General features: G+C 45.0%; 1 protein-coding gene and 1 long non-coding RNA gene across 4 annotated transcripts; both read right to left on the bottom strand.

The window, feature by feature from the left end:
- Nucleotides 1-867: 867 nt before the first annotated feature.
- LOC136471157 (uncharacterized) lies at nucleotides 868-2613 on the bottom strand. 3 transcript variants are annotated; one of them, XR_010761952.1, is made up of 3 exons: nucleotides 2086-2583; nucleotides 1422-2010; nucleotides 868-1066 (listed from the first exon to the last, which is right to left on the bottom strand). It is a non-coding gene; the product is annotated as an uncharacterized lncRNA (long non-coding RNA). The 3 variants fall into 3 exon arrangements; XR_010761953.1 differs by having other exon boundaries at nucleotides 1422-2001; XR_010761951.1 differs by having other exon boundaries at nucleotides 1422-2613.
- A 3083-nt stretch (nucleotides 2614-5696) lies between these two features.
- LOC136471156 (early nodulin-like protein 18) lies at nucleotides 5697-6767 on the bottom strand. Its single transcript, XM_066468885.1, has 2 exons — nucleotides 6437-6767; nucleotides 5697-6320 (listed from the first exon to the last, which is right to left on the bottom strand). Exons 1-2 carry the CDS (start codon nucleotides 6615-6617, stop codon nucleotides 5851-5853), a joined length of 651 nt encoding a protein of 216 aa, XP_066324982.1. The 5' UTR covers nucleotides 6618-6767; the 3' UTR covers nucleotides 5697-5850.
- Between the last annotated feature and the right edge of the window lie 13468 nt (nucleotides 6768-20235).

The raw sequence follows: 20235 nt of genomic DNA, 5'->3' as shown, positions 1-20235 counted from the left end.
CTATCCAGAACTCTTCTCTCAGTGTATGTGAACACTTGTCGCATACAAATTTTTTTCCCGTGTGAGCTAGAAAACAAAGCTTGGTTGCATGCAAGGGAGTAGTTTCAAAGAGGCCCTTTCCCACATTATGGTTAGCCCCTAAGGCACTGTTTGGCTGTTTGGTAATTTTTTACACATGTAAGCAGTATCCGCCTGTAACTTACTGTACACAAGAAAACCAGCGATTTCATTTACACCTGTAAAAATGCTGTTTGGATGGCTGGTATCTGCTAGCATGTTATTTTGACGGAAACGCTAGCTACCTGACCTAGCGCCCCACTGCTAGCATGCTGTTTATGAACTGAAAAGGTGAGAGTGACAACGACCACTGTGTCAAACACAAGAGCATGCAAGTTTCAGAGCAAAAGATCAGATCGCATTTCAAGCCAGATCAACAAACTGAGCAAGTTTCACACTATTGCTCACATGAAGGTCTAGAATATATCAATTGATGCTAACACATCATCCCAGAAACAAAATCATTTGAATTAAAATATGAGATAAAATAGCACTGCCATGCATCTTTTCACCTCTCATAGCGAGCATCAGTACATAAATATGAAAATAAAATCTGCAAAAACTATATATAAATAGGGGTATCAAATCAGGAAGAATCCAGGGAACATAACTGAGTAGCTAAGTTACAAACTTGTGCTGTGCATCTCAAAAGCACAAATACCAACTTCTCAGCAGGTTACATCTCACGGCTTACCGTCAAGTTTAACAAAGTTGCAAATACACAATCTTGTATACCACAAGGACAAGATAAAAGGAGCTTATCATTGGTACAGTTCAGAAACAAGATTAGCACAAAACAACACCCATTGCTTCATACCAAATGTGTTTCAAATCATTTTTCACCTGTTGTAAGTTTGAATCTCAAAGTTTGGATATAAGTATATTTCCAACAACAAAGACATCTTAGAAAAGTTGGCCAATGCCATAATTTAAGCACTACCAGAGATAAACTCACGAACAACATATATAGATAACCTTGCAAGATCTTCACATGTTTGCAGCCTCTAACCTGCAGCACAAAGTTACAAATTTGAGCATGACACATTGTTAAAATTGCAAAGAAATAAACACTTTTAGAAATAAGCAATGAGCTTGTCTACTGGTTCTAGAAAACATGGACAAATTGAAATGCAACACTTTCTGAAAATAAATTGGACTCTCTGGTGAACAAAATGTAGGTGGTGCAGCAAGCATAGTCTCATGGATACAAAATTAAAGTACATTAACCTCATGATCTAGAGCTGCATGTGGGGTACTCTGGTCAAGGAAACAACAGGTCCTAGTCTACTAGATATTGATCATTTTAGAGTAGCATATGAGAAATTGATAATTTCAGGTAGCATTAGCATATTGATCAAACTTACTTGCATTTGATAAAGTTCCAAGCTTGTTCACTTCTTTAATCAGCCACAAAGCACAGAGTCTTGTTTCATAGCCTCTAACCTGGATTGTCAAAATACAGACAATGCAGAACCTGGAGAAGCCCTCAGATGAAAAGTGCATTTTGCCCAAAAATATTCCATCAGACGGCTGTTCATGTCCAAAATCCTCATCATGCAAGACCAACAAGTGGGAGTGCAGAGGCTCAGGTGCATAATGCGCTGCAGGATGTGGTTGTAAGGATTCCAAATGCTCTAACAGGAATTCTTCTTCTAAAGAAAAGGCCAGTCAAGGAGCCATGCTTCTTCAGAACGCGTTTTCTGAGAAGAAAGCCCAAGATGCAAAGCCAAGAAAAGCCTTTGACCGACATTGGTAATAATGCGGTAAGTACTGCAACGGAAAATGCTTAGCAACCTATCGCAAACATGTGTATGGATATCAGTCACAACAAATATATTCTCTGGAAGGAAAAATAATAGTCTCTCGACTTGCAGGTGTAAATTGATTGAGGTGGACCTAAAATCTCACTTGGAGCAGCAGCATCAATGCATCACACCATCACACCTAAATAGACTAGCACAAGATCGACATGAACATACTAGAAAAATGAAGAACAGAAATACGAGGAGAGGGGACAGGGGAGGATACCTGAATGGATTTGATATCTGTCGTGGAGACTCCGGGATTCAGGTGCTGAGGATGTGGATTCGCTCGAGCACGGCTCGGTGCTCTCTCGCCGCACTCAGCTTGGGGCCGTCGTCGTTGCCGCCGTCGCCGCTGCCCAGTCACCGCAACGAACCCTCGCCTCCGTCCGGAGTAGCCAGCGAAGGGAGATCGAGTTACCCTCTTCTTCTCATCGGCCTCCCTTGCCCGGCGCGCCCTTGCCGCGCAGATCCGGCTCGAGCGCTTGCTCCAGGCCTCCATCGGCTCTAGCGGCGAGGTGGACGGCCGTCGATGAGTAGTTTGGGGAAGGGGAGGGACCGGCGGCGTGAGGTTGGGGGCGGCGGCGTGGTTGGGATTGGACGCCGCCCTCGAAGGAGAAACCCTCGCCCCTCGCGGCCTCGTCACCGAGCGTCCGAGCGGCTCGCGAGCTGCGCCGGTAGTTGGCGTATTTTTTTTCCGGACCCGAGGAGATGACAATTTTTTTACACCGGTTTTTGCCCAATCCGGATGTAAAATAAGTGGGTTCACCTGTCATCCAAACAATGAACTTTAGTCTGTGATGAAAAAAAATAGGGTCTGTAATTTACACTTGTTTTGATCCAATTACCGGACATCCAAACAGGCCCTAAAAATTGGATCTCCCAAGCTAGCAAGAGAAAACCTTGCTTGCACGGAAAACGATGTAGACAGCCATAGGAACCAAACGCCTTGCCTATTCCAGTATCTTGCTTGGCGAGGTAAGGCGAGCTTCAGCAAAGGAACAGTTGTTAGAGTTTGCTAGGCAGATTAATCTTACAATGTTTGGTCACTACTTGTTTTTCAGCTTAATTTATTATGTACTGTGTTTTGTTTTGGCAGTTGAAAACGAAGACGAGAGCGCCCAAGGAGTCACTCCTGGATACACTTTAGCATGTCTTTGCGATATCTTTGCATCTTCCAATGACACATTCATCCTAAGTACCTTTTGGCAATGCCCTTACAGTATGCACTCATGTGAGCTGCAAGTCTCGGACAGAAGTTAGCCACTTATATATGTACTCTTCCCATATTCTTTATGCAGCATTGTCACTGATTTGTCTGGAAAGGAGACACTCGCTCGTGTCAGTAGTATGATCCTATCTTTTAGTGTTTGTTATTGTGTATAATAATACCATACGATGCTTGAAACAAAATCAAAGTTTACCTAATCTCGGGCAGGTGGCATGAAGGTCAAACTTGATCGTGATGAGCCATCGCCTTATGCTTCTCAGTTCTCAGGATGCTGCACAGTGATGCACATTATTGTCTGACTGGGCAGTTTATGTTCTTTGAATATACTCCATTTATTCATGTCTGCGCATTAAGACCCTTTCTAATGCAGAATTCTTTTTCCTCATTTTCTATGGAAAATAAACTGATTTTTGTGAAATTCCCATATGGTTCCTATAAAATTCTTGCGGATCATTGGTCATGCATTTGGAACTCAGGAAAATCTTCAGTGGCAAAAGCCTATAAACATCTGAGTGGTCACAATACAGTGCATCCAGGGTTCAAGTGGATTTGGAATAGTTCTTGTCAGAATAAACATAAGGTTTTCTGCTGGTTAATCCTAACAGACTTAGCACTAGGCAATTATTGAAAAGGAAAAATATGGAACTCCCAGATTTTAATTGTGTTCTGTGCAATGATCGGGTGGAAGAGTCTTTGAGTCACCTATTGCTGCATTGTCCATTTGCTACAGCCTGCTGGAACTGGCTAAATGTTCAGGTGATGCATCAATCAGATGCATTTCAGAATCTAGAGAGCTTCAAATCCTAGCTCCAAGTACTCCCTCCGTCCATAAAAGAATGCAATTATGGGATCCGTGCCGGTCAAAGTAGCTCAAGTTTAACCAAGTTTATAGCAAATAGTATTAATATTTATGTCTCTAAACAAATTATTATGAAAATATATTCTATGACTAATCTAATGATACTAATTTTGTATCAGGAATGTTAGTATTTTTTTATATAATTTTAATTAAATTTCAAATTGATTGACTTCTCGAGAAACGAGAATCGCATTCTTTTGTGGACGGAGGGAGTACCTTTCTTCATGGAAATTATCATCCTGTTGGTCAATCTGGAAAACTAGAAACGGTCTCATCTTCAATCAAGTCCTGCCATCCTTGGAAGAGACAGAGGATCTTCAAGTCTGAATTTGCACTGCTGCTGTGGCGTGCAAGGAGAAGTTACTTCCTTCTTATTGAATTATGGATAAACAATCTTCCCTCTTAGTGTCCCGGATTTTTTTCGTGTCTTTTTTTTTCTTGAGCTACCCTTGTAATAACCTTTCAGTTTTATTTTAATTAATCCCACAGTAGGGGCTCACCCCTCCTGTTTTGCCTAAAAAAAATTCTTGCGTTCCAAAGGGCCAAAGTTATGCTGCGTTGGGAGCCACGAAAACAAGGCTACTGGACCTGGTGATCAGTCTGCTATCAGGGCACTCAGCTCGATCATCTGACATGAAAAAATCGAACGAATTGGTAAATTCTCTCGCCCAACTGAAGTTTTTTTTTTGTTCTTTTCTATATATACTGTTGTTTGAAGGGCAGGCCTGGTGCAAGCGGTAGAGTCTTACCGCCTGTGACCGGAAGGTCCTGGGTTCGAGTCGCGGTCTCCTCGCATTGCACAGGCGAGGGTAAGGCTTGCCACTAACACCCTTCCCCAGACTCCGCACAGAGCGGGAGCTCTCTGCACTGGGTACGCCCTCTTTTCTATATATACTGTTGTTTGCTGGTTCTGTCTAGCTACACCAAATTTGCTTTACATAACATGACAGCAGTATTTACATAATGAATAATCATATAGGCATTGCAGCAATTTGATGTCCCCCTTTTTAACAGAGGATGTGACTCTTGTCCTGTTCCAGCTGACAGCACTCGCAGGCCGGGTGGTAGGAGAGGAAGGAGGCTGTAAAAATGTCTTCTTTTCCGCATTCTCGTGGATGTCATGTCACCAAGAATCTTTGGTTAAGAGCGTTTATATAGTCTTACTTATAGGTTTAAAATGTTCTGAGGATTTTCTAGGTTTGCCCACTGCTCTGAATTACAGACTAGGTGTATCTGCCAATTCAGCAACAAATTTTGGTTAAGGAAGGTATGGTCACATTTATAGAAGCAATCTCTGGATATTTTGACTCTGGTGGGGCTGTCTCTCTTGAAAAATTCATTGCATTTTCATCTCAGTTATGCAATGCTCCATTGTTGCTGCATTTCCCGTTTGCAGGCTTGCAGCAACCGATTCTATCAGAATCAGTTCAGTATCGGCAAGAACGTGGCGGTTCCTCAAACCAAAACGTTTTAACCAAAGATTCTGGCAATACAATGCTGTCAGCACCATGATCAGCTGATCTCAGTCCGGCATTTAATTAAATTTGTGTTTTTTTTCTGCTGAATTGCAACGAACATGAATGGCTATAGTGCTCGGCTGGTACACTTCCAGCTTGTTTCAGCTTATTCTTTTTTTTTAAGACTTCACTGGAGGGGGGAGAGCCCCACCTGAATGATTTTCCATAGATTCCGGCAAGCCGGTAAATGGAGGGTGCCAGGCACCTAGAGTGTTTCAGCTTATTCTCTCTCACAAAATACTATTGAATTATCCAAAACCATCCGAAATTCACTGTGCACTGCACCAGCCGAACACAGTTCGTTCACAATCACACGCAGTTTCAGTTTGTTACACGACGAGGAAGAGCCACTGCCTGCCATCCAGTGTTTTTCAATTTCAGAACTCAGAAGGCAAGCGAGGCGTAGGCAACGCACCCTGCAACCGAGGCGACGAGGCCTGCCACGGCGAGTCCACCAGCACCAGCGCCGTTGCTGTCGTTGCCGGCGGCGGGAGGGGCGCCCTTGGCCGTGGAGTTCTTGGCGGCGGGAGCCTTAGGCGAGGCAGGCGGCACCAGAGCGCCGCCGCTGGAGCGAGCCGGCGCGGACGTCGACGGCGAGGGAGAGCCGGAGCCCTGCTGGGCGGCCGGGGCCGGCGCGCTGGCGCCGCCGCTGCCGGCGACCATGACGATGAGCTTCTCGTTGGCGCGGCAGTTGGCCTCGACGCCGCTGATGAAGAAGAAAGCGCCGGCGCGGTCCAGCGCGAAGGACGTGCTGCCGTCGTCGAACTGCTTGTCGTAGGAGGAGGTGTTGCAGGCGTTGTAGTCCGCCGGCTCCACCAGGAGCACCGAGTCCTTGTCCTTGGGGTACACGAACACTACGGGCACGGACGGCGCGGGTTGCGAGAGCAAGAACAATGCAAAGATCACTCACGAGCTGAGACGATGCGCAATGTGTAATGCTCAGACGCAAATGTGTGTGTGGGTGACTCACAGAGACTGTCGCCGATCTGGAAGCTGGTCTTCTCCGCCCAGGTGTTGAAAGACTCGGCGGCGGCGTCCGGCACGGCCCAGCCATTGTCGCCGCCGACCTTGTACTGCGTGGCGCCGGCGGCCGCCGCCAGGAGCACGAAGCTGGCCAGCACCAGCAGACCACAAGATGATGAGCTCGCCATGGCTACAGCTGCAAACCACAGATCAACAAGCTAACGGTTGTGCTGTACTGCTGTCCCTATGCCTGCAACTTCGAGGCTGCCGCCACAACGGATATGTGATGTCAAGTCTTGGGGCAAGAGCAAGAACGCAACGGATATTTGTCGGCAAACGGCGCGTAGTCTCCCCTCTCTGCGACTGCGCCTGCCGTCCTGCTGCCCCAAGATCGAGGCTTTGCGGGCTGTGGGGTACCTTTGCTTTGGGTGGTCGGTCAGGTCACCACCTCGAGCGATGCTCTGCAGGGTGCAGAGCACGTGCTGCGGCTTCGCCTTTTGCTGCGTGCGTGCGTGTGTCATCGTGTGCTAACCCATGGAGCATTGTTGCCGTTGGCGTTGCCTTTGGGAGGAGGAATTGATGCTTCCCATCCATCCCCACAAACGGCCATGGAATGGAAAAGGTGATGGCTTGTTTCGTTTCGTCTGCCTGTTTTGTGATCCAGAGTTCAGTACGGAGTAGCTGATAGATCGATGGTCAATGGGCAATGCAGTTTTGGTTAGGAGGAAGCCTCTACTCTGGGTACCGTACACTACTCCTACACATGCAAGGATGCAACTGTTGCTAGTCATTTCTGGTGTTCGATGTCAGAGGGGCAGGAAGAAAAGAACGAAAAATAGCGTTATAGGACTCTGCAACTTGGCAAAATATTGAGTGCAAACTGGGTTCTCGGTGCAACCCTACAAACTCAGCTGTGCATCGTCCGATCTGAAATGTGCGGCACACATGAATGGCTCTTGCTCCTAGCAAATTTTCTGTGTAACCCCCCGCCTCCACATAGACCATTTTACATGGAACACCCTGATCGAAGGAACATAAGTACAACAGTCCTCCCATCTCTAGACCGCCTCCAGCAGCTCTAAACCTCCGGGCCTCCACCATGCCTCCGCCCAGGTCCACCGTCTAGGGTTTCAGGCCAGGGTGAAGATTCCTCACCATTCCACTCTTCTCCACTAGACATCCCCACTTTAATCGCCTCAGGCTGTGCATCTACTGGATGTGTCTTTATTAAGGATCGTGTGTTCGAGATCTGATGCTTCTGCTTCTGCATACACGGTGGTTTAAGTGGTAACCAGCTCGCGTGATTAACTTCTTCCCTTCATTGTGCTCTTCATGGTCCGCTCATAGTTGCTCCTAGCCTGATTTCATTTAAGTGGTAACTAGCTCGCACGATTAACTTCTTCATGGTCATACCAAGTAAGTCTATGGAGCCTGGAGGTGGTTTAGATCTCACGGAATTTCCAGCTCTCCTTTTTTTATTAATCATAACCTTGTATGCTTGATTTTTTTATTAATACATGTTAATTATAATTAGGATGAAACACCGCGGGATACTTTGTTTCCTTCTCAGATTTAACACCAGTCACATGGCCTCCAATCTGACAGAACATGTCCTCGTGTCAATTTAGTGACTAGAACTGTAAATGCAGGTGAAAATTTTGTCTTCTGCAGCAGAAAAATAACGTTGGGCGGTGCATCCATTTTCTAATTCACTTTTGATTCTTATAGTTATGCTAACTGAACTTCTCTGAGCCTTTTTCTGTCTGTCTTCAGAGTTCTACAAATCTGCTACATTTATCTTGATTTTACTCAAGCAAGCCCCAATTTTCTCAGAACTGTTATTTTATTTTTACATTGTCAAGTCAATATATTTTGAAAAGTCATTGTCTCGGAACTGATAATATGTTGGGGCGAGGCATGGTGGAGGACCGGGGGCGAGGCATGGTGGAGGACCGGAAATCTAGAGCTGCTGGAGGCGGTCTAGACATGGGAGATGGAAGGACTGTTGTACAAATGTTCCTTCGAATGGGGTGTTCCATGTAAAATGCTCTATGTGGAGGCGGGGGTTACACAGTCGGAGCATGAACGATTCATGTGCGCCGCACATTTCAGATCCACACGATACACAACTGAGTTTGCAAGGTTGCACTGAGAACCAGTTTGCACTGAATATTTTACCCTGCAACTTCACTGGGCCACCCAGAAAAGCAACGAACTGCCTGTTCGCTTGCAGCCGGCTTATCAGTTAGAATCTACAGTATTTTTTCTCTCACAACAAAACAACTTCAGCCGGCTTATCACAGCCGAACAGGCAAGCCTGTTTTTAAACTCGGGCTGATTTTAAAGCTCAGAAAACAAAAATGGGAGGATGCTCTGCTCCCGGGCCCCTGAGTCTGTGAGCCCAAGAAACTGGATGAATTCTCTTCTAATTAGTTCCGTACAGTTGATTTGTTCAAAAAAAAAGTTCCGTACAGTTCAATTAAGGTTTTGTTTGGGTGTAAGTGTATCCACATTATCCACATATTAGGGTGCATCAAGGTCTAACAACTTAGTTTAGTTTTCACTTCAATACATCCCAACACATGTGGATATATGGTTTGGCGTGGATATGAGTGTAGCCATAAAAAGTCCTAAGGTGTTTCTTCCTCTTCCTCTTTCCCTTTTTTTTCGCCGAAACGCTATGATCCCCTTCGAGGTCATCTCATTGTTTTTACATAGGCTGCTCCTCTCCTTCGGCAAGGCTCGTCGTCGTTACCCTGCCAGGGCTCGGTCAAGGAGAGAAGCCCGAATCCAGCCGGTGGCGCGGCTGTTTTTTATTTTTAGGTGCAGATTTAGACTTGATTTTTTTAATGAAACTGGAGGGGAGACTTTCCCTACATAAATTTATTAAAATTGAAAATAGTACAGTACAAGGCTAAACTGAACAAAAGAACAGGGTTCAGGGAACAAAGAAAGAAGAAAAAAAATAGCCTAATCAAGAAGATTACAACAGATTTTGGATCATAAATCAAAGGTGACTGAAACTTTAGCCTTGGCTCTTAGGGAGAGCAAAGACAACTCCTTTTTGAATGTTTCTTTGTCTGCTTGAACACTTGGTTGGACATTCTTGAATATGAGGTCATTTCTCACTGTCCAAATTGCCTAGCACATGAGAATTGCAACCATCAAGTAGAAAACTGGATGAGATTGAATTTTGAGCCGTGTGACACAATCTGAGATGTTTAGCCCCATCTGAAATGAAGTGCCCAGCAGGTTCCAACAATCTTTTGCAAAAGGACATTCAATGAAAAGATGCTCAAAGGTTTTCTCCATCGACAGCTGACATAGATCACAGTGATAAGAGTCCAATTGCATATTTTTTCCTCTTTAGAATGTTCTTTGTGCTTAGTCTATCTTTTAGTAATATAAAAAAACACCTTATGTTTTGGTTGGCAAAAGCTTCTTCAAAGCCAACTGTAAATCTGGGGAACATTTGTTTGACCCATCAGTGATCTGTAAGCTTTTGAGGCTGAATAATCCCCCCAATTGGATGACCATTTATCATGTTGATCTGTCAGGGGAAAGTGATCAATAAAGGATTGTATTAGTTGTAACTGTTGGAAAGCTTCTGCAGATAGGGGAAGACTGAAAATCTCTTGCAGTTGCTGATGAGCATAGAAGTTTGTGACAGACAAATTGTTGTTCAGGGCACATCTTTCAGAGGTTGTTGTAACCATTTGTCATGCCAGAAAGGCATGTATCACCATTTTGTACCTGAACCATGGAGAAGGATTTGAAAGTCTCTAATAACTTCAGAATGTCTCTCCGCCAAAATGACCCTCTACATGTTGAATTATTTGGAAGCTTTCCATTGCTGTAATGTTTTTCCCAAATTAAAGAAACCCATGGGATATCCTTTTTATTGAAGAATTTGTCCAAGTTTATCATTAGAAGGGCCTTATTTTGCTTTTCCATATTTATTACCCCTAGCCCACCCTCTTCTTTGGGGACACAGACCATTTCCCAATCTGCTTTTGGAGGTTTTCTTGAGTTAATATCAGCCCCCTCCATAGACAATGCTTTCTAAATTTATCAATTTGTTTGATTACTCCTTTAGGCAGTGATAGAGCACACATGTGGAATGTAGGTAGAGCAGAAAAAACATCATTTGTTAATTCAAGTTTTCCCGCCTGAGATAGGAAAGAAGATGTGCAAACTAATCTTCTCTCACACTTGGTTACAAGGGGCGGGAAGTCCTCAACTTTTGGTTTGGTGATCCTAAGAGAGACCAAGGTAGGTGAAGGGAAATGATCCTTTTGAGCATCCAAAGGTACTGGCCAGGTGGTTAAACTTCTCAGGAGGGATGTTGATTGGAAGCATCATTGATTTGTTATAGTTGACTTTTAACCCAGTAGATTCAGAAAAGGATTGAAGCACAAACTTTAGAAAATAGAGTTGCCTAGCATCCCCTTCCATCACAAATGAGGGCATTATCAGCATACTGGATTACAAGAAAGTCAGGGTGAAAGGTCCTAATATGGCTAGAGGGAGGTGAATAGCATATTTAAAAATCTACAAGATCACTAGAGCAATTTGATTAGTATAACAAATGGTGAAATACAAACTTACTCTAGCTCTACAAGGGTTGCAAGCCACCTATCCAACAATTCTAGTTGTTATGATCACTAGACACACAAGAGGCTAAGTCACTACTCACTAAGAGCTCTCACACTTGCTACACTAAAGATCTCCACTAGATGAACTTAGACTACAAAGAAAGCTCTCAATTCTAGCTACATTAAAGAGCTTGCTACAACTAGTTTGCGCGAATGTAAATGAGTGAGCAGAGTGATTATACCGCCGCGTAGAGGAGTGAACCAATCACAAGATGAATACCAATTCAATCACTGGGAGAATACCAAAGGGCAAGAGACAATCAATTTTTCTCCTGAGGTTCACGTGCTTACCGACACGCTAGTCCTTATTATGTCGACCAACACTTGGTGGTTTAGCAGCTAAGAGGTGTTGCATGAACCTCGCCCACACAATTGGACACCACAAGAACCTACCCACAAGTGAGGTAACTCAATGACATGAATAATCCACTAGAGTTACCTTTCGGCTCTCCGACGGAGAAGGCACAAGAACCCTCACATTCACCAGGAGATGGCCACGAATAATCATCAACTCGTGCCAATCCTCCTTCGCTGCTCCAAGCCATCTAGGTGGCGGCAACCACCAAGAGAAACAAGAAATCTACAGCCATAACGATCCCCAAGTGCCACTAGATGCAATCACTCAAGCAAATGCACTTGGAATCACTCTCAATCTCACTATGATGATGAATCAATGATGGAGATGAGTGGGATGTGTTTGCTTAGGCTCACAAGGATGTCAAGTATATCAAAGTGCTAAGAGAAATGTCTTGGAGTCGACCAAACACTATTTATAGACGTCCCCAAATGAATAGAGCCGTTAGAGCTAAGGGAGGTCGTTTTGCGTACTGACCGGACGCGCCCGAGCCAGCGTCCGGTCGCAGACCTCACGCCACGTGTCACCTCTTTGAACGTGCGTCGTTGATCTCCAACGGTCAAAAAACGGTCAGCGTGATTCATTAAGTAACGATCAGATGCGCTCCTCCACTGCGCGAAGCCGAGTCAGATCGTTTCCAGAGATGATCCAGAGTGCTTAAATTGTGATCAGATGCGTCAGGTCAGGGATGACCGGATGCGCCGGTGAGTCCGGTCAGCACAGCCCACCACCTGACGTATGCCCTGCGCGTCTGATCGTGAGGCCGCTCGATCGAAAAAGTGACCGGACGACTCTCGGCCACCCCACTGTGCCTCGGTATAAATGACCGGACACGCCCGGGGTCACCCCGCTGCCAGCGTCCGGTCACCCCACAGCCAGCGTCCGGCCGTGGATTGTCTCCTCCTTTTCTTTTTCTAAATCCACAACCACTTCACCCTTGCTTCCAACTTGCTAACCACAAAGTGTAGAACTTGTATGCACGTGTGTTAGCATTTTTCAAAGCATTTTACAGGGGTCAAGGTTAGCACACTAGGTTCCAAAATGCATATGCAAAAGTTGTGCCACTTAGTGGCACTCAATAAACCATTTAGCCAAAGATTTCTCCTCTTTATAGTATGGCTATCGATCCTAAGTCAATCACACTCTCTATGGTGTCTTGAGTGCAAAAATAAAAACCTATCTTATACTTTTGCCTTGATCTTTTGTTTTTCTCTTTCTTCTTTTCCAAGTTAGAGCTTGATCATCATCAACACTTGTCCATCTTCATCTCCATGGACCTCCCCTTGCTCAATCACTTGGATTGCACCAACCTAGCTTATATCACCGCTCATGACAAAGGTTAATGCTAGGTTTCATCAATTATCCAAAATCAAACTAGGGCTTTAATAGGGGTGGCATTTGATGGGATTGGGAGATTGAGGAGCCCAATGTCCTTAGCTTTGTTAAGGAGAGATTGGAGCAGATCAGCAGCTAGAACAAACATAAGTGGTGAGAGAGGGACACCTTGTCTCACACCTCTCCTGCAATGTATTGTTTTACCTGGAACTCCATTCAAAAGGACTTTTGAGGTACCAGAGGACATAATGTTGGTGATCTAGGAAATCCAAGTTGCTCCAAAACCTTTGGCCTCTAGAAGTTTTCTGATGGCTTGGTGCTCTATTTTATCAAATGCTTTTTCAAAGTCAAGCTTGAGGATGTTGACTTCTTTTTTGGAATGGTGACAGAGATGCAGGTATTCACAAGACCAGACAAGGCAGTCCTGGATTGTTCTGGTTTTGATGAAGCCATATTAATTTTTGTGGATCAGAGGAATAACGACCATCGGTGTCACCATTCCAAAAAAGAAGCAAAATTGCAATTTTTAAGCTAATTTCAAATGTTCAAGGTTGTTGCAATATATACTACTTTTATGTATCAATATTTGTTAATTAGAATTTAGAAAACTAAATATATTATTAGTTCTTTTGAAAAATAGCTTATTCATGTACCATTATCCACATGTTACTGATATGGTATCCGTGCCGTATAGATAATGATATAAACTCATGTTCATCTAGCACTCTGTTATATTTAGACACCCTATGAATTTTATCTAGATCCACCCTTGTTTCAGTCATAGTTTATTTTAACGTGTGACTCTGATATTGAGGGGCAATTCTGCTAGAGAAAGTAGCTCAGGAAGTTGTAGCCGCCATCAAGGCGGGGGCGGTAGCCGATACCGCTACCACCCCCGGTGACGTCGTAGTGGTTATTGCGGCCCTAGGACAGATCCTAGCCACCACTCGTTCCAAACGTATGGCATATGTAACCATAGCTGACGCAAAGGGGCCAAGCGGGATGAAAGGGGCGAATCTACGGTGGTGTGTGTCGTGAGGGGGAGGGGGGGCTCGAGTCCCCACCGCTAGGATTTTTTTTTAATTTTTAGTTTTCTTTAGTTTTTATTTTAAGAATAGGTCCACTTAATTTTTTTATTTTTATTTTTAAACCTTTTGGTCATGCTAGTACATCTGGTGTGACAAAATAACGCTGTCGCGGCACACGCGCTGGTCCAACTTATCTTGTTTATCCTTTCCTTTTTCGAGGTACGTAGAGGATACTCAAGAAAAAACGAGTATTACATATCAACAAAAGAAAAAAATAATAGAATTGCAAAGTGGTATATTATTTTCCAACAAAACGAACATATATTCAAAACTTGAACATACAAAATAAATGCTTACTGAGCAAGTGTTTGTTTAAATTATATAATGATGAAGATGGTATGTGAAAACAATTATAAATACATCAAAGATAAAACCATAACGTAGCTCACAAAAAGGCCGGTGATTCATATTTCTGGACGAGTCTGATGGGGGTGAAGGATCAATTCATAAAACTAGGCAAATTTAAAGTGGGAAATAGATTTAAAGTCAGGTTTTGGGAACCTATATAGTAGGGAAGACAATCCCATTGGGCACAATATTCGAACTTATAATACTAGCACATGCCTGTGCGTTGCTACGGGTATAAAATTCTATCAGTGATATACAATATTTAAGCAGCCCATATTGTAACACCTCTGGTGTTATGAGCTTGCTTAGCACCGAGATTTAGATCCTAGAGGATTAGCCAAACAAGTTTTCGAGTTTTAAAAATTTATAACGCACGTAAAATGATAAGTGAATCATATGTGACTCACTTTTGTGGACTCAAATAAATATCCAAGTGAACTTAGTTGGTGCGTAAAAGTGCTAATAAAAATCCTAACAAGAAAAATAGGAAAAGTGGTTTTAATTGTTTGGCATGAAAAACAATTTCTATAAACAAAAATAAAACATAACTTGTATTTAGTACTTAAATAAAAATTGAAGTACAAGTTTAGTAGATGGAAATGCAACTTTAACTTTTGGAAAATAAATATTGTTAACTAGTATTTTGGGAGCTCAAAAATTGAATCCAAAATTTAAATAGAACTTTTCGTTGAATCAACAAGAAGTCAAAATTTTAGTTAAAGTGTCATTTTTGGTGAATTATATTGAGCAAAATAATTAAATAGTGCTTAAATGTTTTGCTATGGGTTAGTATGAAGTATGGACTATTGTGTGAAATGCTTATTGGTTGAAATTAATAAGGTTTAGGCCTTTTAAAAATTATAACAAAAGTGTTAATGGCTGTTAGTTCGAACTAAACCTTAACTTTTCTAAGCATGGGAAAAGTAGTAAGACAATGCTATTTTGACATTTAATTTCTAACGAAAATGTTTAAACACTAGCCGTATGTCTTGGTATCGTTGTTTGCTTCTAAGTGAGTACTTGGGTATGGTGTGGGTCGTGGGTGTATTGTACGTCGCGTTACCCTCCTTTAAAATTGCTCAAACGTCGTTAAAACATGTGAAATGATGTTGTGGGTGCTCTGTTCGTGAACTAGCGTTCGGTGCGACGAGCTCATATTGTCATCCATCTATCTCCTTCCCTGGTCGCTCTCTGGTCATGGCGATGGCGTTGCTAGGTCGTTGGCAATGTGGACTTTATGATAGGGGAGTTAGTTGAACCCCAACTATGATCGTTAGTAACTTTTGCTACGTTTTAAAACACGTGCACGTCACCTAGGGCAGCCGTTCGGTCTGTGTTCGAGGTCACTGCGGGCACAACGCGGTTGGCGTTGGGGTCATGCCGCAACCAAGCCGTGGCCGCCGGCCCGTGCGTGCGCTAGGCCAATGCCACGCTGCGCCTAGGCCTTGTGTGGCCCGACCCGGCTGGCGGTGCTCTAGTCCCACTGCCGCGGTCTGCGCTCCAACGTCCAGCCACCGAGCCATGTGCAGTGATCGTGGCGGAGCTGTGGTGGTCACCACCTTGATGACGTGGTGCTCGTCCTACCTACCACACCAAGCCTCTGGCATGTGGCACTACCGCCGCGTCTAGGTCAACGGCCCCGGCCACCGTGGTGATGAGACGTTTCCCTGTCCCGCCCCGCTAGCCGACGCCGATGCAACCTACTCAGGTCCGGCCACACCAATTCAAGCGCGTCACGCCAAGCCCACCCCGGTCTCATCACCTGTGTGCACGAGCTCGCTCTACCACCGCCGACTGGAGCCCCGCTTTAACACGCCCTACCGCTCAACCTCATTTGAATGCCTTTACCCACGACATGGTCTCAGCCTGGGCACCGCGCCTTGCCTTTCAAATTTGCCTAGCCCATGGTTTCTCAGCCCATCTCCTCATGTTAGTAAGTAGCAGGGAGAGCTAGCTAGCCGCATCAACCGCATCTGGCCACGGTAGAGTCCTACACCATGACAATTCAGTGATTAACTCATCGTGGACCATGTTTGCCGCCGTGATCTTGGACTAGGGAGAGGTAGGATTGGAGTGGTAATAGTTCAATTGCTTGTGGCTCAGAACTCGCCTTGACTCACGCCCTCTGGTGCTCGCACGGTTTTGGCCAGGAAGTTCACCATCGGCGCAGTGACGCGTCGGTGCCGCGCTCAGAACACCGCTGCGTGGATCGGTCGCACGTGACCAGGCCATCTCAGCACCCCTTCGCCACAGCCGCCACCGTAGGTCGAATCCCGGTGAGCTACTGGTGCTTATTTGTTAATCCCTTTCCTCCAATGGCGTCGTAGGTCGTCAGGACAGACGCGTCGTCGCCATGGATAGCCACTCACCGCTGCAGCTCGTGCCAGTGTGTCTCTGAGTCCTTAACCACTGCCCATCCTTGCTTGTTTAACCGTAGATGGCAACCGACCCGCTAAATGGGTCCGTGCAGGCCTCTGGTGGCCGGAGTGGACGCCTAGTGCCACCGCTCGTCGCGTCACCGTGTGCGGGGTGGCTGAGGGTGCGTGCGGGGAAATTTGGAAAAATCCAGGGGGTTAAGTGAATTCGTTAGAGAAAGAAAGAAATAGTATTAGGACCTAGTTGTGGTTCAGGAAAAGTTTGAGGGCTCATTCGCTAAAGTAACAGCGTAGGCTCCTCGCCGTGGGCCGTCTCGCACGTGGGCTGCGCCCCGCTTTGGGCCGTCAGGCTATTGGGCCGAATGGTTGCCACCAGCCCTTTTCCTTTTCTAAGCATTTTCTAATTTAGTTTCTAAGGTAAATTTGTAAATTCAGTATAAAATTGTGTAGTTAACCAAAAATTGTAAAACCAATTTTGTTTAGTTCCTAAAATCATGATCTATCTGCTAGTATATTTTGTTGACATAGTTTTATAATATTTTCAGGAGTTATCTAATTAAATTGAGATGCTTAATATTGTAAGATATAAACTTGTAGAAATTTTTGTGATAAATTGGTAATAGTGTTGGCTCTAAAACTTTCACAGTAATTTTCTAACATTATTAGGTGCTCACTGTAATTTTTGTAGCTCCATAATAATTAGTTTGCTAAGGTAGCTAAATGAGCCCTAGTTCAAAAATATATGTTTAATCAATAAAATGTCGAAACACCTTGGGATTTTAGAACTAAAACATTTTTCCGGAGGTGAAGCCTTACTTGACGACATGGACACGAAGACTAGTATGTTAGTCATTAAAGCTAGCTCGTTAGCTTACGGAGCGTAATCGTATTTTAGTGTTGTAGTTGCCGTTGATTATTTACATCTCTGCGTTGCATCCACGTAAATCATAATAGGACCAACGATGGATCGTGGTGATGATCGGAGTAGCGGAAAGGATGGTGCCTTGATGATCGTGTCACCATGATGGAATGCTAACTTTTGGTTATATCTTACCCAGGCAAGCCCTAGTGCATAACCCCTATTATTCTGCACTTTATTTTATGCTTGTGCATTAAGTTTTAAGGAGTCAAATGAAACCACTTGCATATATATATTCTTATCCTATGAGTCATACTAGTATGTCAGGATCGTGTAGATTGCTCTGCTATAGGACCGGTAGAAGTCGAGTGATTACCTGTCACTCATGAGAGATAGGAAAGATATTATTGTTGTTATTATATTACTATCACATGGAATATATATGAATGATAATTGGAGACCGGATGAAAAGGTATTTTGGATCAGACTTGGTTAGGCATTTGACCGAGGCTCGGATTGCACTTGTTCCGCCTGTATCGATTGAGGATCGTCCATTGCTGTGAATGGTAGTCAAGTCATAGACTTATTATCCCGAGCACATACTTGCTTATGGGAGCGGGAAGGCTCGTTGCACTCTTATCGTGGGTTCTAGCTCTTTCTGGACCGACTGATTGGGGGCGGGGAAAGGTGGAGGTCTAAGCACCATGCTGAGACTAGGTCTCAAGTGTGGGGGCTTGGAGTCCAAGTTTAGACAGGGACCTGGACCCCTCGACAAGAGTGGAATGGGTTGGTCTTGTTTGTGCCTAGGGTACAAACAGGGCATGTGTTTTAGGGTACCCAGCTGTGATACATTGATTCTTGAATCGTTGTTTCTGTGATATGATATCGACTTGGCTATGGTCTAGCACCATAGTAAGAACTGGAATATGAAAGATGATAAAATGGTTCTGATTGCTCACCACCCGCTTGAAAGTAGCATAGGAGCTTACATAGAATGGATAGTTAATGAACTAATGATGACTGGTAATAAAATTTAATATAAGGACACACGTTAGTGTCAGTGTCTCGAGTAACCACCAATGTATAAATTTCTAATATTGCGCGTATGGCTCAGATGGTGTGCTTAGAGGACACGAGATTTATACTAGTTCGGGCAGAATGTCCCTATATCCAGTTCGTTGCCACTGCTCGTGTTACTAGCACTAAAAAGTTTGTAGTAGGGGTTACAAACGGGAGAAAGAGGGACAGGTCCCAAGTCTCTGAAGAAAAGAGTGAGCGGGTGCTGAGTGAGCTCAGTTGCTACTTAGCCGTGAGTTTGGGGTTCAAAGGGTTTGTTCAGATCTAGCTTTGGTTGATAGTCGATCGTTGGTTCAATGGGACGCCCTGCTTTCCCTTTTATAAGCCAAGGGAAAGCATGGGTTACAGCAGGGGAAGAGAGGAGAACGAGAGAGAGAGAGAGGGAGAGGGAGGGAGAAGAAGTCCTTCAGGATCACCGGGTCCTTCTTTCCCTACTTGCTAGTCCCGCTGACCCTGTAGACATCAACAGGAACATCCCCACATCATGGCCATGTCCATCACTGGTGCCATGCATAGGAGTCATCTTCTAGTCATGGTGCTCCACTCCGTCTTGGCTAACGTTGTGGTGAACTGACGCTCTATCAGTGTTCATACAGGGGTTAGGCAGAACAGCACCGGTATGGCCGACGCTGTTCCTAATGTGAATCCCTAGGTATGCCCATCATGGCCATGAGTTACATCGGGGCATGCTGGTCTCTTCCCTGGTGTCATAGCTTTGACCTAGGCCCATACGCTTGGACCCAGAGTGGTTGGCGGTTGTATGGATCTCTGTCGGGTGAGGCGAAGCCCACGACCTTAGGGTTTGGTGATACGGAGCGCAAACCCAAGGGTTAGGTGAGGCAGAGCCCATGACCTTGGGGTTGGGCAAGGCAAAGTGCAAACCCAAGGGTCAAGCGAGATGGAGTCCGTGGCCTTGGGGTCGGGCAAGGCAAAGCCTGCGACCTCAAGGTCAGGTGAGGCGGAGCACAAACCCAAGGGTTAGGCGAGGCAGAGCCTATGACCTCGGGGTTGGGCGTGGTAGAGCCCGCGACCTCAGGGCCAGGTGAGGGGGAGCACAAACCCAAAGGTCGAGCGAGGCAAATCCCATGGCCTTAAGGTCAGGCAAGGTGGAGCCCTTCTACAAGGGGCTGGGCGAGGCGGAGCCTGCGACCTTGGGGTCAAATGAGGCAGAGTTTGTCCCTTGAGGTCAGGCAAGGCGAAGCCCACCCCTCGGTGTCGGGCGAGGTGGAGCCCATGTACCTAGGGGTCGGTTGGAGCTATAATCGTGCTCTTGACTGCTCGGGTGAATTGATGTTGATGACCATCAGTCCCTCCTCTTTGGGTACCCTAGTATTGGTCCTCGATAGTAGCCCCCGAGCCTACGAAGGAGTTGAATACTCCTTCGAAGGCTTTTTCGAATGGGAGGACTCTGAGGGCCTTGGCCTTCTTTTGTCATCGATGGTGCGACCTAGGGACAATGATTCCCTTTCGTCGAGATCAGACCCTTCGGGGGTATGGCCATAAGATTTGGTGGGTTGGAAAAGGTCTTTCCTGATTTTGACCCCTATGGAGGTTTGTTGTTCTACGACCGTGCGCTCTGTCTTCATGCGAGTCTAACTTTCTTTGAGCCCTTACGCATAGCTGGGGTCCTATCGAGGATTGGCTCGTCCTTTGCTATTGTCTTCCATTAAGCGTTTTTTTCAATAAAAATGGAGGGGCCGAGCCATGCCATGAT

Source organism: Miscanthus floridulus, chromosome 8 (genome assembly GCF_019320115.1).
Source record: "Miscanthus floridulus cultivar M001 chromosome 8, ASM1932011v1, whole genome shotgun sequence".
NCBI classification, from domain to species: Eukaryota; Viridiplantae; Streptophyta; class Magnoliopsida; order Poales; family Poaceae; genus Miscanthus; species Miscanthus floridulus.
The sequence above is the reverse complement of the archived record's forward strand: the minus strand, read 5'-3'. Positions and strand labels throughout refer to the sequence as shown.